Here is a 26,688-nt window from a genome sequence, read left to right on the forward strand (position 1 = left end):
CTGGCTAGGGGAGGCTCTGGGGACACAGAGGACCCGGGGCACGTGGTCCTCCTCCGCGGAGCCCTCCCACCCCGGTTCAGGGCCACCTTTCCCCAGGTCGCCATGACACACCAGGGGTAGCAGGATGGTCCCCACGGCCCTCGGACGTAACGTGCACCTAAGTCCACCTGTTCCTGCCTCTATCACGAACAGCAGGGCTTGAGATTTAGTCACCTCGGTGCCGCAAGCCGAGAGCCATGAATGAATCACAAAGGGGCAGATGCCCAAAAAGCAGCGGCTTCCAAACCCACTGAAATCAACTGCTAAAGAAAATGGGAGGATTTCCCTCTGTTCAGTTCTTTCAGAACGGGCTTGGCAAGAGTGTGCTGAATTGGACTGGGTCCCACCCACCCCGAGGGCCCGATACGAGGAGGGTCCCCTCCACCAGCCCATGCCCCCATCACGTCTTCTGGGCCAAAGTTCATGAGGTGGGTCTCTATCCAGCCCCACCAGGAACTCCCAACCCCTGAGGCCCCGCGGTGTCTGCTAGGTCTGGGGACAGGTTTCTGCTCTGGCTCTGCTCACTCCCCACAGCCAAGGGTGGGGGGGCTCTGCAGCCCTGACCCCTCGCTCCCACAGCGCAAGGTATTATTGAAGAACTCAATGAACAGAACCAGCATCAACAGTAAAGAGCGAAGTACCCCCAACAGCAGAGCTCCGCCCCTTTCCTCCTGGAGCAGAATTCCTCTGGGCAACGGTCCCTCCTGCCAAACACAGCTGCCGGAGTCTCAGGGAGCCACCGAGACCCCCGGATCGGCCGGCCTCCCACGCTCTTCCTGGGGGACCTGCCTGACTCTCCAGCCTCTGCTCCTCTCAGCCCCTCCCCACCTCCACCCAGGGACCCTGGTCACCTCGGCCTCTTGGCCCAGAGCTGCCACCAGCAGAGCGAGCCCCTCACCCCCGAAAGGAATTCTGGGCATCCCACGGGCTTGGGTCCGAGAAGGGTGGGTCTGAACTCTGCAGTGATCCCAGCGTCACTCTGCACACCCCACGCAGGCACAGTAGCAACCCCGTGGGTCCCCCCGCCCCCTGCAGCAGTTTCCCCGCCCATCTCCCAAACATGGATGCAGACCCGCTGCTACGCGGCATTTGAGTAGCCAGGGTCTTCAAGGTCCCACCGCCATCCGGCTCATCCGGAGCCTGTTTGGTGGCTTTATTTAAGGGTTGGCATGCCTGGGACACCATGCATGGGGGACAGAGTGGAAAGCCAGGGGTTGCTGGCGTCCTGAGGCTGGGCCAGGAGTCCTGTGGGTCACACACCACTCGCTGCCCGGGGGCCGTCTGCACTATCCTGGGGCCCTGCAGGGCGTGGCTCCCAGTGGGGGTCCTGCAGGGGTGGGGGGCTCCCTGGCACAGGGCCTGGTAGTGCCTGACAGAGCAAAGCTGGCTGACACGCCTCCCCTCGAGGGCCTGTGGTCCCCTGGGCTGCAGTTCACCCTGGATTCACTTCCTTCCTTCAGCCTGCAAATGCTTGAGTGTGTCACCTGTCAGGACTCATGTGGGAGCCGGGAATTCAGGACAGAGAAACTGGAGCCTTTCCTCCAGGCTTTTAGGGAAGAGGGAGCTGCATGCGGGGTGTGAGTTGAGGACGTGGGGCAGGAGGAGGAGTTGGCAAGGTCTTCAGGGGCTGACATTCTGGGTGAATCTTAAAACCCAAAGGAGGAGTTTGCCAGGATACGCGATGCAAGGGCACGAGAGGGCATCTCCGGCGGAAGGAACGCGTTTGCGAAGGTGCGGGGGAGAAAGGGAGCAGTGAGGACAGAGGCGCGGCAGCCCGGGGGCAGCAGGACCCCTCCCCTGCTCACCGCACCGCCACCCAACCCAAAGGGAGCTTGCCCTGTTCCTGCCCCAGGGCCTTTGCACGAACCCCCACCCTGCCTGGAACCGCACTCCCTCTCCCTCTCTTCAGGGCTGGCACCGTCTCATCTTCTGGCTCAGCTCCTGGTCATTTCCTCTGGAGGACCGCCTCCATCCCCCCAACCATCCCAGGTAAAGTCGCTCCTTCCCCTGCTCTCCTGCTCCGCCAATCACTGCTGCATTATCTGCTTCTGCCTCTCTCTGGGACACCAGTCCCGGAAGGGTCAGGGATATGCTGGCCTCCTTTCTCACACTGCACCTGCAGCCTGGCACCCAGCACAGGCCCTCTGAGAGGCAAGGAATTTGGCCTGGCCTAGAGGGTGGTCTAGCCTGGCCCAGAGGGAGGTCTTGCCCTAGTTTCTGGAAGGTGATCGTACCCGATAGGATGTCTCTGTTTAGGGAGGGGGCTAACTGCACCCAAAATTCTTAGAGTGGGGCTGGCCATGCCAGAAAGACCAACCCTATGATTCTGGTGGCCTAGGGTCATGATTTCACTCTCCAGGTGAAATGTTCTCCATTTCACCTGGAGAGTGAAATCAACCACATGGCAACCAATCTATCAACCAACCAACCAATCAATCATTTAATGGAGCACCGATAAGATCTCCGGCCCCGGAGCTTCCCTGGTCGGCAATACTCCGTGTGCGCTGTCACCCATCACTGGGAGGGGCCGAGTCTGGACTCCACGGGGAGAAGATGATGGCACCGTGTGTCCGGACCCCTCCTGGACCCTGCCCCGTGCTGGGCTGATTTCACTGTGTATCTCCCCACGCCCCCTGCCGAGATAAACCGTAACCGGGGCTGTAACAGTTCTGTGAGTCCTTCAGACACACTAATGAACCTGCGGGCAGCGTGAGGGCCCCTCGAACTAACTGCTGGCGTCAGAAGTGTGGATGGTCTTGGGACTGTTTGGAGACCCGCTAACTTTGCAGTTGTCCCAAAACGTTCGCAGCCATCAGCATCCACTGAACAAAGGAAGAGGTCGGCAGGGCCAGTGCGGGAAGGCCCCTGGTCCCACCCAGCAGCTGATCTACCTGTTTACACCTCAGCACCGCCAGGCCTCGGGCCACCTGCCCCATAGCCTGGTGGGACCGGCCGGCAAGCCCGCAGACGCAGCCAGCGCCCTCCTAACCGTGTGATGATGGCGCAGAAGCCGGGGAGAAGGCGTCGGAAGAGATTGAATTCCACCAACCTTGCTCTTGTCTTCAGTTCTGGCTGCCTGTCGACATGCCGGGTGCCAGATGGACGAGCCTGTGGACGGATTCCCAAGAGGGACGTGTTAGTGGTATTTCCGGAGATGCAGGGGCCGTGCGGAGGGTCAGGAGGAGGGAGCCGGCGTCCACACTCGGACCCTCACTCCCCTTCGTCTGTGCCGGAGTCGCAGGTCAGGGCTGGGCCTGGGGCAGATCGCGGGGGCTCACAGCCCCGCCGGGAGGGGGAGGACACGAAACAGACAGGAAACGCCCCACCGTGAGCTGAGGCTCCCATGGGGTCCCTCGGATCCCCGGGCACCCAGACGAGGCTTCTCCCAGGGGGGCTCTGCGGGTGGCTTCTAGTCAGAGGCAGGGGAGAGAAGAGGGGCTGCCGTGCGCCCTCCCCCGGCTCCTCTCTGTGCGGGTGGGCAGCGGCCGGGCCCAGCCATGGGCGCAGTGGGGGGCCGGAGCCCAGTGGGACCTGCCTGGGGAACGAGGGCTTCGGGGCAGGGCCCTCCTTGGGGACGCTGAGGTGGGAACCTTAGGTGTGGGGTGAAGATCAGGGCCGCAGGCTGGGGGCCCGACCCCCCCACTCACTCGCGGGGTGTCTGAGCTGTCTCGCTCATGCCGGCCCCGCCCAGCTTCCACAGCTACAGGCGCCACCCTCAAGGTAACAGGTCACCAAGCGCCCCAAGGACCCCAAGGGCCCTGCTCTTTTCTAATTCAAACTCGACCTCCCCGAGTCTCAGAGTTTTTCCCACCTGCACACAGGGCCGACAGTAATCCTACCTGGTCAGGCCTTTGGCAGAATTTAATATAACTAAATAGGGGTAAGAACCTCAGGGCCCAGAGCGCTTGCTTCCCCCCTCGGGCCTCCCTGAACCTCAGCCCGACCCCCTTTCTCCCTCCGTCCATCCGTACTCCACTCACGCGCCCTCTGCGGGTGGCCACGGCTGCTGTGTCCGCGTCTACATCCACCGCTGCCAGGACAGCCCACGCCCCGCGTGGAGGTAGCCTTGTCCATCCCATTCTCACATCCCCCGAACAAGCCACACAGAGTGGACGTAGTAGGGGCCTGGCACACAGCAGGGGCTTAAAAGTGTGGTGGCAGGAAGGAGCTACACCCCATTTCTGCCTGCAAAGCCTCCAGGTCACGTGAGGTAACACCGGGGAAGGGAACTTATTTCTGCTCCTCCCTGGAAAAATATCTGCACCAACTCAGAGCTCCCAGAGAGACCAGGCCTTGGTTGGTTTGTGCATAAGCTTTTCTTTTTTTAAAACATTGTTTATGAGTACAAAGGTAATAGCTGTTTTATTAATTAAAATTTAAACAAGCCTAAAAAAGAATCTATAGGAAAATTAAAATCATCTGTAACCTCCTACCTGCTTTGGGTCGGGCTGTCTTCCAGTGTACACATACATATTAAATACAACGTAGGTACACAGTTTTGTATCCTGCGACTTTTGCTTAAAAGTGTCTTAGTATTTCTCCACGTAATTAAATATCAAAGCTGTAACTTTAAGGGCTGCATAATATTGCATCGAACGGATTGATGAGAATATCTCTATCTGCTCCTTGCCTGTTAGTTCCAATGTTTTATTTCTAAATAAAGTTGCAGGGAGGGACTTCCCTGGTGGCGCAGCGGTTAAGAATCCACCTGCCAGTGCAGGGGACACGGGATCGAGCCCTGGTCCAGGAAGATCCCACATGCCGCAGAGCGACTAAGCCCGTGCGCCAGAACTACTGAGTCTGCGCTCTAGAGCCCACGAGCCACAACTGCTGAGCCCGCGTGCCACAACTACTGAAGCCCGCGTGCCTAGAGCCCGAGCTCCACAACAAGAGAAGCCACCACAATGAGAAGCCCGCGCACCACAAGGAAGAGTAGCCCCCGCTCGCCGCAACTAGAGAAAGCCCACGTGCAGCAAGGAAGACCCAATGCAGCCAAAAATAATTTTTAAAAAAAGCCCGTGCGCAGCAACGAAGACCCAACGTAGCCAAATAAATAAGTAAATTTATATTAAAAAAAAAAGTTGCGGGGAGTCCATGGTACACGAGCTCCACCCCATCTCTCTGATTTACTTGAGGGCTTCCCAAAAGTGGGGTCTTGGCTCAAAGGGTGTGGGCGTTTTTAAGGCTCTTGAGGCATTTTGGCAATTTCCCAGTTTTCGCCCACGAGTCAGGTAAGACGCCCGTTTCCTCCAATCCCCATAGCATGGGGATGTGTCTTTCCTTTTAACCCTTGTCAACCCAGCGGGAAGAATAACATCAACGCGCTATTTTAATCTGGGTCTCCCTGATATTTAGTGAGAGTCAGACTCCCCCGCCTACGCTCGCTGAGTCTGCAGACAGGAAGGTGCATCCAGGGCTGGGTGGCAGTGCTGGTATTTGGCGGGGGGCACCTCATCTCCCTCGGAGGCCAAAGGGCTCACCGGGACCTCTGCTCCTTGGAGCTTTTACTGCATGGGATTCACCCGTCAAATACGCCCTCCTAGAGTCCCAGCATCCAGGTGGACCAGGCAGAAGGTCTTGGGGTGTCCATGCAGGGCAGGGCCAGAGCCCCAAAGGGACCCCTCACTGTGGGACTCTGGTGCTCCTTGGAGTGGGGCGTGAAAATCACCGACCAGGTCTGAATCCTTCCGGCACAGACTGGGAAAGAGGCTGAGAGGGGACGGGATGGGCTGCGACATCCCACAGAAAGTCAGGGCAGGTCCCGCATTAGAAACAGGGAGCCCAGAGCCATGAAGAGCATCTTTGTTCTGAGACTGGGTCCCCTTGATGGCCAGCGCGTGTCCCCAAGCTGCCGGCTCGATGCCACTGTGCTAGGCGTCAGTACGTCCTGAAGGTGCCACTTATGGTGGGCGTGGGCGCCTCGGGCAGGGTGACCCCTCCCCACCCAGACATACCAGCACGTCTGGGAGAGGCGTAAAGGACCCCTTTCATAAGCTCTCAAGACTGAAGAACAAGAGGGGACACTGGGGACCAGGCAGTCCTGGCTGACGTCACCCCACGAGGTTCAGTCTCAGAAAGGGAGGCCTGTGTGACACACGGCCCCAGAAGGATGCCGGGTGAGGTCATCCAATGGCCCGTCTGGCCCTACTCAGCTTGCCTCCGGGGTCACGGAGACACAGACGTCCTTGAAAAGACAATGTGACTACAGAGACAGGGGGTCTCAGCATCTAACCCATCCCGCCCAGGTCCCTCGGGGAAGGTCTTCAACCTGCGAGCCCAGTTTCAGCAAGGATCCTGCTGAGCCTCAGCCCCACCTTTGACCTTGCGTCTAGGCCGCTGGCCTGTCTTCAGCAGGAATCCTTCTCGGCCTTTCCTCTTGGTAATTTTCCACCCACCCGTCCCCCCCTAATCCCCACCCCCTCCTTGGCTATAAATCCCCCGTCCTTGTCGAATTCGGAGTTGGCCTGATCCCCCTGCCCTTCTGCCACGTCCTGAATACCGTCTTCCTACCGTTTTGACAAGTGTCCAAATAATCATTCTTTATCAAGGCTTGGGAATGAATAAGCCGCAGGGATGGGGTGGGTCTTCAAGGTGATAAAACTAAGTGCAGCTCGAAGGAGAATTGCTGGCACCCCGGTTAATAAACATGTAGAGAAATAGCTGGGAGCTGGGTGCTCCAGTCCGAGTGTTGGTGTAATTTTTTGAACAAGCAGCAAGGAGCTGAACAGGGTCACTGCAGAAGGAGGGCGGGGACAACTGGCTGTCACCTGCTGCTTCTCCAGGTCTGGTGGCCGCAGAACGCCTCGCCTTTATTCTATCGTTATTATTATTATTTTAATGGTGAATGGGTCAGGGATTTCCCATGAAATGCCACGAAATGGGTTAGAAGGTTGGCTATGTTTTTCTCCAGAACTCTCTTTACCGACACGTTGGCGACGCCGTTGACCAGGAAAAAAGCCTCAGGAGCGGCCCGTGGTCTCCACACTCATTCATCAATCAAGGGAGGGTAGTGCGGGGGAAGCCCTGAGACATGGAGCCCGGGCTGAGGGGCTTTCGGGACAGGCTTGAAGCGACCACAGACACACAGAACACATCCATTTACGTTTGGCTCCTGGGACCCCAATTTCCAACGCTCCTGGATCCTACTCTTGAACTTGGCCTTTTTCTTATCGCGTCCGTCTCAGGTTCACGGACATCACGTGGATGGACGATGCAGAACCAGGCAGGCCGTCACTCTGCCGCCGCCGGCAGGTGCTCCGCGGGGAGAGCCCGCTGGGCCCTGGACCCCCATCCCTGCTGGGGGGCGGGGTTCCCTAACTAGCGGGAAAGCTCGCCGACCCGCCAGGGCACACCCAGCACAGGGCGTGGGCCCGGGAGCCGCCTGTTTGGTGCCCTCGGGTCCCGAGCAGCACGGTCTTCTTCTTACCTTGCAGATACATCTCCTCGCCTTCCGCGAACATCCGGCCGCACCCGACACATAGCGCACACAGAGGGTGGTAGTGCTTCTCCCCGGCCTGGAAAAAGCACAGGGCACGGGCGTTTCTGCTCAGGGCACGGCGTGTCCCCACGCAGGTGCTCAGGTGAGGCAGGAAGGCGGGCTGTGTGGTGGAGAGCCCACACCCAGGGGGATGGGGCGGGACCGGTGGTGCCCCAGGCCGTCCAGGGTGTGTGAATGTGGCCCCTGCCCGCTGGGGCCACGCCTGGGAGCAGAGACCAGCCTCCAGGAGAGCGCCTGTGTCGCCCACTCCTCCCGGCTCAGCGGTGGATGGGTCTGCCCCACCCACGAGGCAGAGGGGGGCCAGGTCCCATGCATCTCTGTATCTTGGTCGGTGGGGGGAGGGAGGACCTAACGTTATTTCCCCAGATGGAGGGACAGGACAGCTGGGGTGAAAGTGATAGATCATTTTCTTTTCGTTTCTCTGTATCGCTCAATTTTCTCAATGAGCGTTTTGTTGTTTTTATCATTCTTGAAACCCATTCAATTCGATTAAAATATTGATACCGAAATAACCAAAACAAAGGACATTGGCAAGTTTGGCTTATTTCTACACGGTACCAAAAAAATCACCCCAAAATACTGTCTTCAGCATGACTGTACAGTGACTATTCCTTCACCTGGGTTGGGGGTAGCTGCAGCCTGCTGCTAAATGTGGATGTAACCCCCCCCTCACTCTTTCCTGAGATGTGAAGGTTAATCACCACTCTCTGAAACTGAATTAGTAATACTCTGCTGAATCAGTAAGTAACAGGGTGCAAATTCATTACAAGCACCTCACTTTCCTTCCCCTTCCCCACTGGTGCCTTCGGTGCAAACCAGGCCCGAGGGGGACCCCTGAATATCAGGGAGGGAGAATCCAGAACAGACTCCCCTCCTGCGTGGGGCCGGAGGTGCCAGTCTGTGTGGCCTACCCATGTCCCAGGCAAAGGGATGCTTTGGGGAAGCGTGAGAATGCTGAGTGCTCAGTCCTGCCGGCTCTGCGGCCTCCGGGCCTTTGCACCTGCAGCCCCCTCCACCTGGACTGCCCTCCCCACTCTCCCACCCGGGACCACCTCGAATGTTCCCGATCTCATCTCCAACGCCACCTCCTCTTGGAAGCTTCCCGTGATTGCTTCCCTGCTCTGGGCTCCCACAGCCCCATTTTCACAGGGTTTGACAATTATTTCGGGTGATTCTTCCCCACTAGACAGTGAGCCTCTGAGGGCAGGGCCTGGCACAGGGCCACTGCAGGAACCCCTAGTCTCAGGGATCTATCTGGGGAGCAGGTCACACTGCGGCACTGGGCCCAGGCATAGTGAGGGTGAAGCTGCCATTTCAGCCTTAAAATGCTGAGCGGTCAGAGCAGCTCCGTCCTTGAGGTACAAACAGGGCATTGGAACAGCGCTGTAGCTTTAACAGAAACCACCTGTTATCAGGTCCCAGTTGTCAACTGACGACTCACGAACTTTAAACATTGTGACCTCTGACCTGTCCTCACGCCTTCCTCAGGCAGGCACCCCCTTCACTCTGGGTCGGGGGGACAACCCACCCTCATGACATCAAACAGCAGGAGTTCTGTGACAGCCACTTGGGGGAGAAAGCACACACTGGTGTCTACACAGCACATCTACACGGCATGTCTACACGTGAGCCAGGTGGAGAGAGAAAGCCGTGGGGACAGTCTGTAAGGGGACAGGCTTGAAACCCCAGCCCGGCCAATGAGAATTAAGGCTGAGCAGAGAAACAGCCCTGCGGCCACTGCCAGGGGCCGGCCCAGCGTCCACACTCTTCCCTCTGGAAAGCACCCCCCAACCCAGCAGCTGGCAAACGCCCCCGGTCTCCAAAAATAGCAGCAACGGGGATACCGCTTATTTCTACAGGGAGAGGCAAGAAGCCCTTTCACACACTAACTGGTCTTCATCCTGTGACAGCCTGTGAGGTTCATGACTATCTTTGTTTCCATCAGGGCACAGAGAGGTGGAGGAAGCTGAGCAAGGTCACACAGCAGGAGGGGGTGGAGCCAGGCTTGGCGCCCAGAAGTCTGGCCTTTGTGGCCTCTGTCCCCAGCCGGGGGGGGTCCCTGACTCTGTGGTGTGCACCCCATACCCACGCACCCCCAAACCCCATGCCCTGAGCAATCAACTTGGAGGCCTAGAACAGACGCAAGGCTGAGGAAGGAAACCGGACACCGCAGAGCAGATTCCATTTGTACGAAGTTCAAAACGAGGCAAATGAATCTGTACGGTCAGAGGCAGGGTGTGGCGGCTGCCTTGGGGGCCCCAGGGGGCTGTTTGGGGTGCTGGGCACGTGTTTTCTTGGTCTGGGTGCTGGTGGCTTGGGTGTGTCCAGTGCGTGAGATTCATGGACTCCTCTGTGTGTTACGTGCCAGTAAAAGAGTTTTCCCACAAAAGTATAAAACCACAGAAGAAAACACAGGGGTATATTTTGCTGACCCCGGATTCGGCAGTGGATTTTTGGATACGACACGGAAAGCGTGAGCGGCAACAACACAGTAGATAAGTTGGACTTCCTAAAAATTAACAACTTTTGTGCATCAAAGGACGTTATCAAGAAAGTGAAAAGACAAACTATAGAATGGGAGAGAATATTTGCAAATCATAGATCTGATAAGGGTTTAGGATCAGAATATATAAAGAGCTCTTACAGCTCAACAACAAAAAGACAAACAGTCCAGTTAAAAAATAGGCAAATGGCTTGAACTGACATTTTTTCCCAAAGAAGATACAGGAACGGCCAAGAAGCAAATCAAAGATACTCAACATCACTGTCATTAAGGAAAGGCAAATCCAAACGACAATGAGATACCACCTCACACCCACGAGGGCGACTATAATTAAAACAAAACAAAATGGAAAATAACAAGTGCTGGTGAGGATATGGAGAAATTGGAACCCTTGCACATCGGTGGTGGGGATGTAAAATGGTGTTGCCACTGTGGAAGACACTTTGTCAGTGCCTCCAAAAGTTAAACACAGAACTACCATACAACCCAGCAATTCCACTCCTAGGTATTTAAGAAAAAAGAAGAGAACAAAAGAAATAAAAACATGGGTCCACACAAAAACGCATACATAAATCTTCACAGCAGCATTATTCCCAACAGCCAGAAGGTGGAACCAGCCCAAATGTCCAAATGTGAGTGTGATAAACACAATGGAAGGTTATTAAGCCATGAAAAGCCACGTGGGGCCCCCATGATGTCTTATAAGGACACTAGTGTCCTTACAAGATGAGACAGCAGAGCTCCCTGCCATGGGAGGACACAGGGAGAAGGTGACCCTCTCCAAGCCAGGAACCCAGCGGACTGGCACGTTGATTTTGGACTTCCAGCCTCTAGAGCCGTGAGAAGTAACCGTCTGTTGCTTAAGCCTCGCAGCTCATAGCAGAGCAGCCCGAGCCGACTAAGACAGGTTCATGAAGTCAAAAATAAAAGTGTCCTCACCTCTTGCATCAATCCCCATTGCTGCTCCCGCTGTCTCGCCGTGGCCACGGTGGCCGGGGCGTTCCACGTGATCGGAACCCAGCAGCAGTCCGTGCTCCGTCAGAGCCCTTTCCTCCCCACAACTGTCCTAGAAGGGCCTCAGTCATCTGTGCCGTCAGCCCAGCCCCCAGCCCGGCAGGCAGCGCAGCCCCTTACCCAGGTGGGACTCAAGATGGCACAGATTTTAAAAGTGTATCAAAAGCCCATGAGATTTTGCAGTGCGTGGTTTGAAAACGATGTCTTGTGCCTTCTGACAAGGGGCTGTCATCTTTCGTCAGACAGAACCAGGCTCATTAGGAACGCAGCCTCCGGGGGGACAGAGCGAGCTCTGTTCCTCAGCGGTACCCAGGCAGAGTGGAGGGTACTGAGCACGGCCCTACCGTGGGCATTAGGGACCGGGCTGGCACCGTGGAGATGTGGCAGTGTCTCTGGGCTCCAGAAACTCCCTCCCCTCCCTGCGGAGAGGAGCAGCCAACCCCTCCCCCCTCCCCCAGCTGTGGGAAGCACGGAGGGATGGACCTCCCCTACCCCATCGGAAGCAGGCACCCCCTTTTCCTCCCTAAAGCCATCCATGGCCTCTTCCATTCCCTGGAGAGCCGGCTGTGCCTCCGCCTGCTTTTGAGCCCTCCCCTGGGTCCCCGCTGCAGGGCACACATCCCCCAGCCCAGACCAGCCAGCTCCCAGTGGCTGCTCCTGGCATATCCCCAATTTGAAGCTCTAGTCTCCTTTGTGAATGACCAGAACTGGATCCAGAGCGCACCGATCAAATGAAATTTACCGAGAAGCTCATCAAAATCTTTAGCAGGAAGGATGCAGTCGGGGGAGGGGGGAGCATCTGGCAGCCCTCACAGAGGGGCCTGCAACCCCAGACCTTCCCAGCTCTGTGCCATGTCAGCAAAGACCCTCCCCAGAACCCCTGACTCAGCCCTGCCCCCTCCCCATTGCTGACGCCACAGGCCTTGGGACAGGCTCGCTCTGGGCTCTGGGTCTCGTTCCGGACTCAGGGTCTTGGGGGACCACATGGAGGCTGGCGTGGTTCCCTGACTGTTTGGGCTCTGTTCCTCTCTCTCCTCCAGCTCCAGGACTGGGGTGACCACTCCAGGACTAAGCCTTGTCCCCTCGTTCTCTGCTGTCCCAGGTCCTACAGCAGAGCTGCACGCAGAGGGGCTGTCCCATAAAGATGTTCTGAACGAGAGAACAGTACCCGCCAGGCATGCGTAACGGGGTCCTAGAGGACAGGGGGGTACTGACCAGTGAGTGTGGGAGCAGAGAGGTAACATACCCCACCTCCGGGCACATCAGCTATCAAGGCTCTGAGAAGTCCTGCAGTAAGGACGTCGGCCTGGCGCCCTTGCCGGGCTTCCTCAACCCAGATGCCTGGGAACGCGCTGATGGACCGATGGTTAAGGACAAGGGCTGGAGACACTGATCCTTGCTGGGCGCTGAGCAGGGACGTGGCGTCAGGCTGAAGGCAAGTCGGCGTGTGTCTCTACGTGTGTGTGTGTGTGAGTCTGTGTATGTGCGTGTGTATTTTTGTGTCCCTGTGTGTATCTGTGTGTCTGTATGTGTGTGTGTGTGTCTGTGTATGTATGCGTGTGTATTTTTGTGTCCCTGTGTGTGTCTCTATGTGTGTGTATCTGTGTATCTGTGTGTCTGTATGTGTGTGTGTCCGTGTGTATCTCTGTGCCTCTGTGTGTGTCTGTGTATAAGTCTGTGAATATCTCTGTGTCTGTGTATATGTCTATGTGTATCTCTGTGTCTCTGTGTGTCTTTGTGTGTGTGTGTGTGTCCGTGTATCTGTGTGTGTGCACACAATCTAAAAGGATGAAATCTAAATGCTAATGGTAGTTTTTCTGGGTGATGACATTCATTATGGATGATTTTTCTTTTATGATAAACAGGTATTCCCTCTGAGAGTGTTTTTAAAATAAACACATTCATTAAGTTTTAAAAAGAGAGAGAAGCTGGGGTCTTGGGAAGTTGACTTCACCTCTGTCCTTAGGAAATGCCTTTATTTGTTCAGAACTCAGGGTTTGTTTTCTCCCAGTGATAAAAGTCCTGCTGGCTTAAGAGGGAGAAAAGGAAGTGCTAAGGAGAAAAGAGGAAGAAATAAACACACCAGCGTCTGGAGTCGCAGGAGAGAGTCCATTTGAAATGGAGAAACTTTCAGCTGGCCGCCCCCCTCCCTCCAGGGCTCCTCCAGGTCAGGCCGGGGGACGCCTGCCACCGTCCTCACCTGGAACTCAGCCCCCAGGCCAGGGTGGGACACAGCCTTCAGGAAGGTGGGTGCTGGATGGAGGAGCGGAAGGAAAGGAAGAAGGAGGGAGGGAGGGATGGAAGCACAGAGGAAGGAATAAAGGGAGGAAGGGATTAATTAGTGGTCCCAGGAGGACCCTGGGCTTCTCGTTACCATGGAGACAGCCAGGCTGCAGGAGGCAGGTGGGGCTCAGACAGCGGCCCACCATGGTTAAGGAGGATGGGGCTGAGCAAAACGCACCCCATTCCCCGCCCCCACCCACCTGTTCCTGCTAATACTGTGAGAACCAGTAGAGAGCAAGGTGGTGGCAGGGACTCGGCCAGGGACTCCCTCTCACTCAACTCCCCCTCCAGTCATCCAGCTCTGGTCTGGTTGATCTGCTTAGACCACCGTCCCCTGGCAATTCACAGCCACCTTGCAGCTCTCTCTGTGGAGCGACTCCATCCCCAGGAGTCAGCACAGCAGCAGGGCTGCTCCCAGCCCCCTACCTCTGCTCCTCGCCCTGGCCCCCCCCCCAACCCTCCCGGCCAGCCAACCCCGCGATGGGGAGGGGGCTTGTGTCAGCCCCTCCCAGGTCCCCGCCGGACCCAGGACGCTCCCACACCCAGACCCAGCACGGAGCAGGTTCCTCAGGACAGACACCCCAGACACGCAGGATGCAGGAAAACATGCAGTAGAGGATGCTAAATATTTACAGTGACAGAGCGAGTGGGGGGAACTGCACTACCACCAAATGCACATTTCACGGGCGGGCGCCCAGCATAAGATGGCACCGGGCCCGGCGCACGCAGACGCGGCACAGATTGAGGGCTCCTGCAGGGGGCGGGGAAGGGGCCCGGGCTGCTCTCCTACTCAGGCTCCAGAGAGGAAAGCACCTCAGGAGGCAAATCGGGGTGGGGTGGCAGGTGCCTTGGGGGTCTTGCACCTGGCTGATCTGCCCCGCTCCCTGCAATCCCACCCACCTGCAGCCAGTGTGGCCTCCCCATCAGCCCAGGGAGCTTCCTACCTGCACGGGGTCCCGGCACCAGAGCCCGGTCCGAGCAGTCGGCCCCTCGGCCCCTGGCCAGCCCCGCTCCCGGGACGGGCTGGCAGGAACAGACAGTGTGACCGTGAGGACGGGGCACAGAGATGCCCTCACCCTCCAGCCAGCGGTCTGGGTCCTTCTCTTTCGTTTCCAGGTCCTGCCCCCTGCCACCTGCCGCCCCTCAGGAGCCCACTGCACGCCCAGCTGGGTGCCAGCACGCACCGGGCCGAGCCCAGGTGGTGCCAGCACGGCGGCTGCTCCCTTCTGTGGAGCCGGCTCGTCCCCGCCCGCCCGCCCGCAGCTGCCGCCGCCTCGCTGGGGAGGGTGCCCGCTGACTCAACTGCCACACACCGCGGAGCCCACCCGCCCGCCCGCCCGCCCGCAGGGGCGAAGGCAGAAGCGTTCATCTTCCCCGGGAGTCTCTCCATCCTCCACCCCAGGCCTGTTCCTCTCCTGCTCCTCACAAGTCAGGCGGTCCCCTCCTGAGGATAAACCCGAGTGCGCCAGAGGGGCCCCATCCACAGGCCCCACACACCCCGAGTCCGTACTTGGCCCATTAAGGACCAGGGACGCTAACACTGCGGACGCAATCACCCCTGCCCTCCCCGCCTGGTCCACCAGGGGGAGGCCCGCTGACGGCCCAGCGACGGCAGTGCAGCCTCCACCCCCCATCAGCGACCTCGTGGCCGGCGCTGAGCTGGGGGACGCTCCGCAGACACGACCCGCCGGATCCCCAAGGAGGTTCTGCTGACGTCTATGGAGCGGCCTCGGCAGGCACAGTGCTGGCTCAGGATCAGGACCTGGAGAGGCGGGCCGGGCCGCCGGGGCTGTGTCTGGTGTGTCCCGCCCACCCCAAAGGGTGCCGGAAGCGGGCCAGGCTCCAGTCGCACACCTGTAGCGACAACTGCTCGGCCCACAGAGCCTAAGAGGCTCCCCGCTTAGGCCATCAGGTATCACAGCGCGGCATGAAACAGAGCACAAACCAACATCTAACGCAGGGAGAGGCCAGGCGGTCGGGCGAAGAACAGGCACCGGGAGCCCGGCTGGGCCTCCTGGGTTCGAGTGGGCTCGGCCCTGCGTGTGGCCGATAGCCCGGCACAAGCTCTCCCAGACACACGGACACGAGCCCACAGAGTGAGGGCACCAAGGAGGGCGGGAGGGGGCCGGCACGGCGGGGCTGGGGGGCCGGTGCTCTGGGGAGCTGCTCAAAGAGACGGTGCAGCGGCTGGTGGACCTGGACAGGTGAGGGTGACAGGTTTCTAGTCTTTTCAAATGGGGGCGACTTGAGCTGTTTCAACCAGCCACCAGGAGGGTGCCTTGTGGCCCCCAGGGAGGAAAGGAGATGGCAGGGTAAGGCTCCAGAGGAGGCGGGCGGGGTTCGGACCGGAGCACAGGGTTGGGGGCTGTGGCTGGGAGGAGAGGCAGAGCCTCTGTCAGGAAGGGCAGGAGGGGGTGGGGTAGAAGCTTTGCAGACAGCCCTGAGTGACGTCTGACCCTCTCTCTGTTAAATCTTAGACAAGGTCATTGTGGCTGGCTGGCTGGGGTGGGAGGGGAGCAGCCCAGGAGAGCGAGGAAGGTCTGGAAGAGTCTTTCGGGGGAACAGAGAGAAACAGGCTTGAACTGCCAGCCACTGTGGCAGGTGGGGCCCTGGCCGGGGGAATCCTCCAGAAGCCTCAGTGCTGCTGCCGGAGGTGGCGGGTGCCCAGACTCCCCCAGAGCAGGGTCTGCAGCAGGGTCTGGGTGAGGAGAGAGCCCTGGAGAGACAGGAGGGCCAGGTGAGACGTCACCGTGGGGTACGGGGGGAGGACGCATCCTTCGTGCACGTTCGGAGGATGGGCGTACAAACATGAGGCGTGATCACCACCCAAGAAAAACATACAAGATGTTCAGCAGACGAGATGTCAACAGTCTCATTATGTGACCACCCGCCCAACTCCGTAAGAAAAACATGAAGCCCCCAGTGTATAAACAGGCAATGCTGACGGAAGATAACTGAAATGCAAGAACTCTGATTGGCTAAAAATGACAAAGAAGAGCCGGCACCACTAGGGGTGGGAGGGAAGAAAACAACAGCGAGACCCCATGTTCTCCCTTATCAACTTGACATAGGATTTCATAAAGGTTACAGCCAGGGTGGGAGATGGGAAAGATCGTGTTCTGTTGATAAGCATGTAAATCAGAATAAACTTTCTGGAAAACAATTTGTAAGTGTCAAGAACCCTTACAAAGTTCATGGTTGTTGGCTCAGTTTCTACACTTCTGTGAATTAATCTTAAGGAAAACTAGAAATGCAATAAAAAAAGATGTTCATCTCAGTGTTATTTATCGTAGCAAAAAGGGGAAAACGGTGCTATGTCCAACAATGAATGATCAGCCTAAAACATTCTGGTCTACTCCTACAATGAAATATGATGCAACACTGAAACACTCTCATGTACGATGCACCTGGAAATGTTATCTTGTGAGACAGGTGTCAATCACAGAGGACCACATAGTGGATGATTCCATTTATATGACGTGTCCAGAACAGGGAACTCTACAGAGACCAAAGTAGATTGGTGGCTGCCACGGGTTCAGGGTGTAGGGGAGGAATAGCTAAGGGGTACAGGCTTCTTCTTGAGGTGAAGAGAACATCCTAAAATGGACTGTGGGGATGGGTGAACAGCTCTGTGAAGATACTAAAAACCACCGAATCGCACACTTTACACGGGTGAATTGCGTGGTATGTGAACTATATTCCAATAAAGCTGTTTACAAAAAGACCCATAAAACACAAAACAAAAACATAGGAATCTATTAAATAGGACGTGGGAGTTGAAAAAAATCAGGATATAATGTATAAATGGTTTGATGCCAACTCTGACACGTGGAGGGAGAAAAAACTGGAAGGAATCCAGCCAAAAAGTTCAGCTAAATATGATCGCATGTCAGTGACTTCCCCCCTTGTTTGTGCTTTGCAAACTCTCTACAGTCAATGAGGGTGTAATCACAGCCCCCCGCAGGGGCCTCTGGACAGAGAAGGGCACAGCCCTGCACAGAGCCTGGGACCATTCCCGCTGTGGCATCTGGGAAATGGGGAGATGGTGGGGAGGGCCTCACTGCCCTCTGGGTGGGTGTGGCCACCCCCTTCCCCTCCCCGCTACCTGGAGCTGAGGCCCTGGGGCAACTCTCTCCCTGCAGCTCTGATGTCAAGTGTAATTTCAAGAAAAGCAGCTCAGGGCTCAATGTGCAATTCACCAAGGCATTCTGAGCCCTGCTACCCCTGGGCTCTAGCTGTGGGGCGGGCAGGGCAGGAGTCCTTGGGGATGCGGGAATGCCCAGCCCTTCCTGGTTGGCCTCCCGGCCTCTGGCCTCAAGTCCAGCCTCAGCGGCAGCCTGAGGGAGCTCTCTAGTATGCAAATCCGACCCAGGCTTTCCAGGGTTCAGAAGCCCTTGTCTGGGATGGTGGCCTGGGCCCTGCAGCCTCAGACCCCAACCTCTCTTCCCACCCCCAGAGGCTGCTTCTGTGACCTCCTCGGAAAAGGCTCCCAGGCCCCTAGGCTGGGTCAGGGCCCCTCCCCTCCCAGTGCTCTGCCCCCTCCCCATCCCCCAGGTCCTCTGGTTACCTTTGCCCTCCCCAACAGACCATATGCTCGCCGAGGGATGGCCCATCCACCTGCCCCAGCGCAAAGCCCAGGAGGGGCTGCAGAGTGGGGTGGAGGGGCAGGCTGGGCCAGAGCATCAGGTGGGTGGGTTTGGTCCTGTTCACCCCATGGGATTGATCTTACTGAACAAATGTAGTAAAGTGCATAACACGTGCTATTTTCACAAAGGGACACATCCATGTAACTACCACCCAGACCAAGAAACGCACCTGTCAGCACCCCAGAAATGCCCCAACCTGAAATCGCTGGGTGACCTGGCCGCCTCTGTGGACCCAGCCCTGCCTCCCAGGCTCCCTTTTCAACCCGCCAAGCCTCAGATTTCCCATCTAGATGCCAAAGGGCTGAACCAGGATCGCAAGTTCTTCCCACCTCTCTGCCAACGTGTAAAGGGCACAGGTGAGAGAGTGTCGCAGGGAAATACTCCTGGAGGAGGTGGCGCTCACTGGGCAGACCCTGGAAGGTGTCCTCTGGCAGAGCTGGGAGGCAAAGGCTCAGGGGCGCGGGTTCCTGCACAAACATACGCCGCAGACGCCACGAGAGGCACCTTCTTATCCTCTCTGTTAACTCCTAGGGGGCGGGCAGGCCCCAGCGCCCGGAGCAGGACTTCGAGCGGGCGAGGGTGGCGCTCACGGCCTCCCGGCTGGCCTCCTTACCTCCAGCACGTGCCCCGTGATGTACTTCTCACAGCCATCGCAGCGGATCCCGAACTTGGTGTGATAGTCGGCCTCACAGTAGGGCAGCCCGTCCCTGCAACAGAGCCGGCAGTCAGGACGGCGGGGGCACCCCCAGGACCCCCAGGCCCCGACAGTCCTCGCCAACGACAGCGGCCACGTCCAAGGGGCAAACGCCCACTTCCTCCTACTCTGGATAACAGCACAGCCCTTGAACAGCGTGTATGGGGCACTTACAGGCACCAGCACGGCCCCTCGGTCATCAGGGCAGCCCCGCGAGAAATACCACAAAGATTGTCCCATTTCACAGATGGACAGACTGAGGTGTAAGAGGTGGGGCCGCCTGCCCAGGGGGCGAGCGAGGGCTGGTGGAGGGCTCCAAAGCCTGAGCCCAAGGAATCAAAGCTGCGTCTGGGAAATAAAAGACGTTTCCGCAGACGTGGCTCTTCCTTCCAGTTCATTCTGCCCGATGTTTAACATCTGGGGTGGGAAATAGTCTATTTACCCATCGGGGGGCTTCCTGCTCCTTCTGAAAGGGGTCTGGGGCGCTGGAGAAAAACATGAGCCGACAAGGGGGTGTGACCAAGCCGCCCACATTGGAGACCAGGTCTGAGGGTGACAAGATGCCAAGTGGCAGGTGTGCCTTGGGACCGACCCTCACCCTCCTGGGCGTGGCTGGGAGCTTCCTGCTCTCGAAACCCGAGGGGCGAGGGGCATCAGGCTGCGCAGGAAGGAGCGGGAGGACCACACGGCGGCGATGCGTCCACGCTTCCCGCGCACAGTGATGGCGGGCTTACTACGCGCCACGCGCGTGGCTTGTGGCTTTGAGAAATTGGGACGAGCGGGACACCCTTGTGGGCGCTGCTCCTGAATATCTGGGCAGCCGTGGGCGGGCTGCTCAAACGCTGAGCCCCCTTCACTGAACTGTAAGGAGACAGCTGGTTTGCAGGTGGTGGACGGAAGACAACGCAGGCACAAGGCCTGGACAGCATCTGGCCTGCAGTCGGAGCTCTTTAATTATCATCATGCGGTCAGCACCACGGGACGAGGGGCAGTGACGATGTCGGAGGTGGTGCCAGCGTTCCCTGCTGGGCAGCGGTGAGTGAACAGCCTTGCACTCAAATGCCCAGTCCCAGCTGTCACTTAACCTGTCTGGGCCTCAGCTTCCTGGCTGTAAAGTGGGATTGGTAAGAGCAAGGTCTAAGTAAGACAAGGTATGGCCGGCGCCTGGCACTCGGTGGCTGAGGCCATTGCCACTGTCATCGCCAACCGGGGCTGTCCCCCTGGCCCCAGGTCCAGCCCAATGGGACTTGGATGTGGAGGCAACTGGCACGGCGGGTGCAGGGTCGGGGGCGTTACTCTGGTACATCTTCCCCCCGCCCCGCGCTGCTGAAGTTGCCGTGTTAGCCCCAGTTTGGTTTTGATTTTTGCTCAGCTGCTAACAGAAGGTGAGATTTCTCAAGCTGTTGGGAGACTGCAGCTAGTGGCGCCCTCTTTTCCTCAAAGCTCGGGACCTTGTCTGGGTCACACAGATGCCGGCAGGAGGGGTGAGGTCCCGGTGTTTCTCTGCAGCCTCAGAAACGAAGCAGCCCTTCCTTCCACAGGGGAGGGGACGTGTATACTGGGCCCTTAGGGTCCACGTTCAAATGCCCTGACCTCAGGGCCCTGACCTCTCCCCACAAAAGGCTGCACATGCAGCAAACCCAGGAGGTTCAAAGATTAACGTCTCCATGGCAACACCACCGCGCCCTCATCATCAATTCCGGGGCTGTTCCGGAGGCTGCTAAGTAACATACACGCTGTGTGGGTGAGAGGGGCTGCAGCGCTCTGGGGGCTGGGCATCATTCTGTTTTATTTTAAGTGCTCTGTCCCCAAGGCTGCCTTGGCCTGTCACTCACCCCTTCCCTTTACTATGAGAGGCAACAGGTCCTGGCCCAAGCGGCCAGAAACCCCCCCAGCCTGGACAGAGGCTCATCTTGGTGTGGGGACTTTCACCGGCAATGTTTGATTTCGAGATAATTGTGGATCCAAACACAGTTGTAAGAAACGGGACAGAGAAACCAGGATGGCCTTCCCCAGGTTTCCCCAAGGATCCCACCTTACAGAATTAGAGTACAAGGTCCACCAGGAAATTGACAGTGGCACATGCAGCGGCCCGATTCGGATTCCCCCAGTGTACACGCACTCTCGTGTGCACATGTGTGTGCATGCATGTATGTGTGTGTGTTTTATTCTCTGAAGTTTTATTGCAGCAGTTTTTCACCCCAGTCAATGCCTGTGATGGTTCTATTCCCTCAGGGCATCAAGAACTAGCACAGTCTGTGATAGAAGTTGCCAAAAAAGCCCGTTCCTGGCAGGAGGGAGCTGCTCTGCACTCAGAGAAGCTGCTCCTTTAAGCTCAGCCTGTAACCCTTCCCTCCCCTGTGCTGTCTGGGGGCTCACCCGACTCAGTTTCCTGATCTCCAGGGATGAGAATGCACCTCCACTCCTGGCAGACCAGCTGCCCCTGCTCAGGGCCCAATCCCCAGAAGCTCGCTCCCCACGGCCTCTGGATAACAGCGCTCCCCCCGCACCCCAAACCAGCCATCGCTGCATCCTGAGCACACATCAGGGACCCTGTGTCGGCCAGCGGGAGCTACCCGATGGCCCTGCAGCAGAAGACGGGGCTGTGCTGTCACACCCGTGACACCTGAGCCCGGTCAGCCCTCTCTTCTTCGCTCTGCTGCCGGCCTCAGCTGACGCCCACTTTGCATTCTGCAGAGGATGCAGGCACCAGCAAGGGGGGCGAAATCCACGAGCGAGGGTGGCACCAGGTGCCGTGCGGGGAGTTGTTTTACAAGGTCAAAGGTGAGAGCGCTAACATCTCTGTCCCAGTGAACAGAAACAGCATGGGAGTGTCTGCAAACCACACTGAGGAAGCAAGGCTGGTAGGGAGAGGGGCCCGGCCGGGGCTCCTCCCCTGGCACAGATGGGAGGAGCTGGCAGGAGGGCAGGAGAAAGGCCGAGCATGCGGGAGGGTGGGCACAGGACGAGCCCTGCCCCGCCCCCAGGTGACAGGGCAGCGAGCCCCGCCCACTCACTTGCTGATATACTCCGCGTTCAGCTGTTTCCCGCAAGTCTTGCACTTGAAGCAGCCCAGATGCCAGTGTTTGTCCAGGGCCACGAGGGACTGGCCATTTTTGATCTCCACCCCGCAGCCCTTGCAACCTGGAAGAAAGAACGGAGCACAGCCGTCATCCTCGTGGGCGTGGGCGAGAGCAGCGGGGTGGCGGCCCTGCACCGCCGGGACTTCAGACACCACAGGGGCAGTGAGAGCGGGCTGGGGGCCAGGACAGGGGGAACCGTCCAGCTGCGGGCGTTACACGACGGCCGGTGTGAGCGCACATTGAGCGCCAACTGCATGCAGCCTAGGCCGCGAGCCCGGGATACCAGGATGAACCAGACAGAGGCCCCACCTTCCAGAGATGGGCGTCCGGGCCTGCGGAAGCAGATGTGGACTTGCACATGGGCACCCTGCGGTGGGCACTGCCCCAAGCATGGCCTGGGCAGCAGGGTGCCATGATGGCAGGAGCTCTGGGTGGCATCGCCTGTCCTGCTCTGTTGGCAGGTGGACTTTGAACCTAATTGTGCCCCCCCAGGAAAGGTGCCGCTTTAGAGAGGTTGGAGCCCCAATGCCTGTCCTCTGAGCGCTCACCTGCCAGGGTGCCCCTCCCAGGAAGCCCTCCGGCCCCGGCTTCTGAGCTCCTTCTGTGGCCATCCGCGCCACATCCCGGACATGGGACACGCTGACCACCCGCGCTCCTGCTCCTGGTCTCAGCCCAGGTCGGAGCCAGGCCCCAGGAAGCGCCTTCATGTCCGGGGGATGGGTGATCTCCCTCCCATGGCCCCCAGCCTGGTCTGGGCCCCTGACCGGTCTCCCCCCTGCCCCTCCAGCCACGCCCGTCCCTGATCAAGCCCCCCCTGGGGTCTCGGGTGCTCAGTACACGGCCCTGCTGCCTCCCGACCCCTCCAGCCAGGGGCAGCCGCACCGGGGGCTCCCACAGTCAGTGCCACGTGTGCTGAAGGACCAGGGGGTGGAGCAGGCCCGGCAACGTCAGGGGCAGAGACAGGCAGCATGACCTGCCTGGGGTGTGTGAACATGTCTGTATCGAGTATGTATACGTGTGTCTTACGTGCATGTGCTGTGTCTGATTATGTGCACTTGTATCTTTGTGTGACTACACGTCTGTGTGCAAACAGTGTATCTGTATGTGACTGTGTGCAGGGGTGTGTGTGCATGAGTGTATCTATGTATGCGTGTGTTAGTGCCTGTGTGTGTGATGTGTCATGTGCATGAGTGTATGTGTCTCTGTGTGAATGTGTGTCCCTGCGTGAGTCTATTTGTGTGTGTGTGTCTGTGTGTGGCATACATGTGCGTATGTCTGGATGTAGGTCTATCCGTCTCTGCGTGTGTCTGTGTGTGGCTGCATGTGTGTGTCTCTATGTGTCTTGTCTGTGTGTGTATGTGTGTGTCTAGTATGTCCGTGTACATCTGTGTGTGTCAGGGACACGACAAGGGTAGGGCCTTGGGGACCCCAAAGGGCCCTGATGAGCAGAGGCGAGCAGGGGGTGCCCTGAGGGACTCAGCAGCTCCCGGGCTCAGCCAGGCAGGGACCCCCCCACCCTAGATGAAAGAATGAGGCCCAAGGTCCAGCAGCCTGGCTCCAATCCTGGCCCTACTCCTCAGGGTCACACTGGACAAGCCTCTTTCCTCTCCGTGTGGAGCCCTGTATCCAGCAGGGGGGTGGGGCAGGGCGGTCACATTCAACGACAGATCTCATATGAAGACAGCAGAGCCCGCACGTCTAGGTGCTGACGCTTCCGGGACACGCCCGACGCACGGCGGGCTCGCCAGACTCTGCTCTGACAGGGATTTGCTCTCCTTCTGGGCAGAGCCCAGCATCACGTTATCTTTAAGAATAAAAAATATTTAATATCTACAGAACTGTTGGTCAAACTCTAGATTTCTTAATTTACAACACTGTCAAATCCACTGGCAACTTTGGAAAAGACCCGAAGAACAGGCTCAAACCCCAAGGTCCAGGGCTGGGAGTGAACAGGGGACCTCCCAGCCATCTCAGGATCCTGGAGCCCAGCCAGGCTGGCGGCGGAGAAAAGCCCAGTCAACGAACGCCGGAATGCATCGGAGCCAAGGGGAAGCTCCCTCCTCAAGTTCAGGGGGCATCCAGACCCCTCCCCCGCCGCCCCCTCAGTCCGTCCCCATCAGAGCAGGGCCGACACCACCTCCCAGCGCTGGATCCGTACAGCTTTGACTCTGGGCCCTCACCTAGCGGGTGACCGCGGGCACACACGGTACGCTCTGTGCCAGCGCCTCTCGACCAGGGCCATTTTGCTCCCGGGGGCTTTTGGCCGTGTCTGGAGACAATTCTGGTCCTCCCAACTGGGCGTGGAAGGTGGGGGTCGTGCCCCAGGGGCCCGGAGGCCGGGAATGCTGCTCAACACCCTCCAGGGCACAGGTTGGGCCCCACCACAAGGAATCGTCAGGCCCCAAATGTCAACAGCGCTGAAGTCGAGAAAGCCTGCTCGGAGCCTCGGTTCAGGTCTTCGCAGACGGGCAAAGCCGAGGAGCATCCCGGACCACGCCGGGCCTGGGGAGAGGCAGAGGGCACGGCAGTGGCTGGACGCACGGACCCTGGAGCCAGGCTGCCCCCGCCAGCTGTGTGACAGTGACCGAGTCACTTCACGTCTCTGCGCCCACTAAGACAGGGACGCATTTTATGGGGGTAGCAACAGTACCAGCCGCACGCAGCTGTCATGAGCTAACAGAGACAGGCCTGTGGTGTGAAGGACGCGTTTGAGGAATGAATAAGCGCACGTGAGCCGAACGCTCGAACTATTACCGCTGTTGTCTCGAGGGGGATACCTCGTGAGGGGCCGATTCCCTGCGGGAAGCCCCCCGCTCTGCCTCTTCCTGTATCAGCAGTGTGCACCCCCCCAGGGCAGGGTCCGAGGCTCCGGGCAAACGTGCCACCTGCAGCCGAGGGGGGACGTGGCCCGCACCTCCACACCCCCTCCTCGTCCCCATCAACTCGGGGTAGAGTCTCACTAATAGTGAGCCGTGAACGTGGAGGCCAGAGCCAGGTGCGAGGACTGTTGTCATGGAAACGGCAATCATCATTTTCTAAACACATCTGGAGCTCAGCATAGCTTCGCAGGGCTTTGCAAATGACAGGTGAATCTTCTGTGATGAATCCGCTTGACAACAGCTGTCAACGCGCAGACGTCCTTGTGGGAGTGTGTCCCCACTGCCCAGGGGCAGAAGGGGGACACACTTTGGCCTGGAAGGGCCAAAGCCTGCCATCCACTCGCCCTCGCACCCTGGGCCTGGCTCTGCCATCACAGCAACAGGATGGACCTGGGCCCCTTCCCCAGCATGACCCTTCTAGAACCTTCCAAAAAGTTCCCTTGTTTCCCCTCAAGTGCCCCCTCCTCTAGCAGACGTGGTCATGGGTTCAAAGGCCCGGCTCTGCCACTGACTCGCACGGGACCCAGGACGTGTCGGGTGCCTCTCTGAGCCCCAGCTGTGGACTCGGGGTGGGAGTGGGGCACAGGATCGGACTCCCTCGCCCACTGTCCCCCTCAGATCTAACTGGGAGTGGAGGGGCGTCTGGGTCGAATCTGAGATTGACCTTTGATGGCAAGGAACCGACTGGGTTCTAACTTTAAAATGCCTGACACGGGCTTGGCTTGCGATTTCTCTAAGGAGCCCGGGCCAAGCAGGAGGAGCTGCAAGCATCTGCTGGGAGAGATAAAAAAGGTTCAAGTGCATCCCACCCACTGGGCTCTGCACTGAACTGGCGACTCGACCTCCTGACTGCAACGCGGTGGCTGGGGGGTGGGGAGTGGCAGCCAGGAGGGACATTGGTTCCTGGGGGCTACAGCACCCTACAAGGCAGATGCATCCCACAAGGCAGCCCACGTGCCTGCTCCCCGCATGGGGCCCGGCCCCTCCTCATCTTTCCACGTTGTCCCCTCATTTAACCTCAGCCTTGCCACAAGAAAGGCTCACCCCATCTCCAGAAGGGGGACTGGGGCTCTGATCCCGTCACCCACCCCTGAGCACATGGACAGTGCAACCCCACGTGGGCGGAAGACACAGAGGCTCCAAGGGCCACAGCCCAGGTGGTGAGGATGCACGTTGGAAGGCCTGAGGACCTGCCCCATCCACAGGACTGCCCCTCGTCGGCACACAGCCAGCAGAGGCCTTGGATGCCAGGGCCCTGCCCCTTCCTGCCCCTTCCCTCCTGACTCTGGCGGGCCTCCTGATCCTGGCTCCGAGTGTGATCCCAGGTTCCGGGTGTGACCCCGTCCTGGCTGGGCTGGGCCCCAGCAGGTGGAGCCGAGCCCAGGAACGGGCCACGGGGGCTCCTCAGCTTGGACAGGGCTGGCCCGGTCCAAGGCCCCACATTCCCAGCTCCTGGCTGCTGCCACACCAGGCTGCCCTTCCGGGCCACCGCCCACACCCACCGCTGACCCCGTATCCACTCCCAAGGCCCGGAGCAGGGACACAGCGTGCCCAGGGCACCCAGGTGGTGAGTGGCGGGGTCTATTCCTCACAGCCGGGCTCAGAGCTGCGCCCTGACTGGAGTGGCGCCGGGCCCCTCTGAGGGCTGCCCTGTGACCAGCTCCAACCAGCAACCGGTTCAGAGCTGGAGAGTCCGGGAGGAGCCCGGAAAAGGGGAGGCTGGATGGGCGCCAAGCGGGCTCTCCAGGAGGAGGCCCTCCCCCCAGGGCAGTTGGGGAGGCAGTCCAGGGCAGAAGCAGCGTGGAAAGCTCAGGTGCGGCGGAGGAGCTGGCCACCCAGAAGGAGAGGTGCCGCCCTCCCTGGGGAAGGCGCGGGCATCCAGCAGGAAGCGCCGATCCTGTTACTAAGCAACAGGCTCAGGCCGATGAGCGGAAGAGGGAAGCTCCGGTCCCTGGGACCAAGCCTGACCTCCACGGGAGCAGCCGGCCACTCTCCGCTTTCCCTAGGGAAGGCGGCCCCCAGAGGTGGCCATCTGCGGCTTTCCACCCC

At 58.7% G+C, this 26,688-nt stretch overlaps 1 protein-coding gene across 29 annotated transcripts in view; it reads right to left on the reverse strand.

Moving 5' to 3' along the window:
* Positions 1 to 26,688, reverse strand: part of ABLIM2 (actin binding LIM protein family member 2) — a 150,498-nt gene that overhangs the window by 63,698 nt on the left and 60,112 nt on the right. For all 29 annotated transcript variants that reach the window (XR_014264435.1, XR_014264436.1, XR_014264438.1 and 26 more), the window contains 4 exons: positions 21,695 to 21,821; positions 18,597 to 18,690; positions 7,466 to 7,553; positions 3,089 to 3,147 (listed from right to left, as the gene is read on the reverse strand). Coding sequence is in view for 2 of the 29 variants with exons in the window: in XM_082464365.1 (XP_082320491.1) it covers positions 3,089 to 3,147; positions 7,466 to 7,553; positions 18,597 to 18,690; positions 21,695 to 21,821 (368 nt within the window). In the remaining 27 variants the exon portion in view is untranslated. The remainder of the gene's footprint in view (positions 1 to 3,088; positions 3,148 to 7,465; positions 7,554 to 18,596; positions 18,691 to 21,694; positions 21,822 to 26,688) is intronic.

This window comes from Balaenoptera physalus (genome assembly GCF_965194825.1).
Source record: "Balaenoptera physalus genome assembly, chromosome: 5".
Classification (NCBI taxonomy): Eukaryota; Metazoa; Chordata; class Mammalia; order Artiodactyla; family Balaenopteridae; genus Balaenoptera; species Balaenoptera physalus.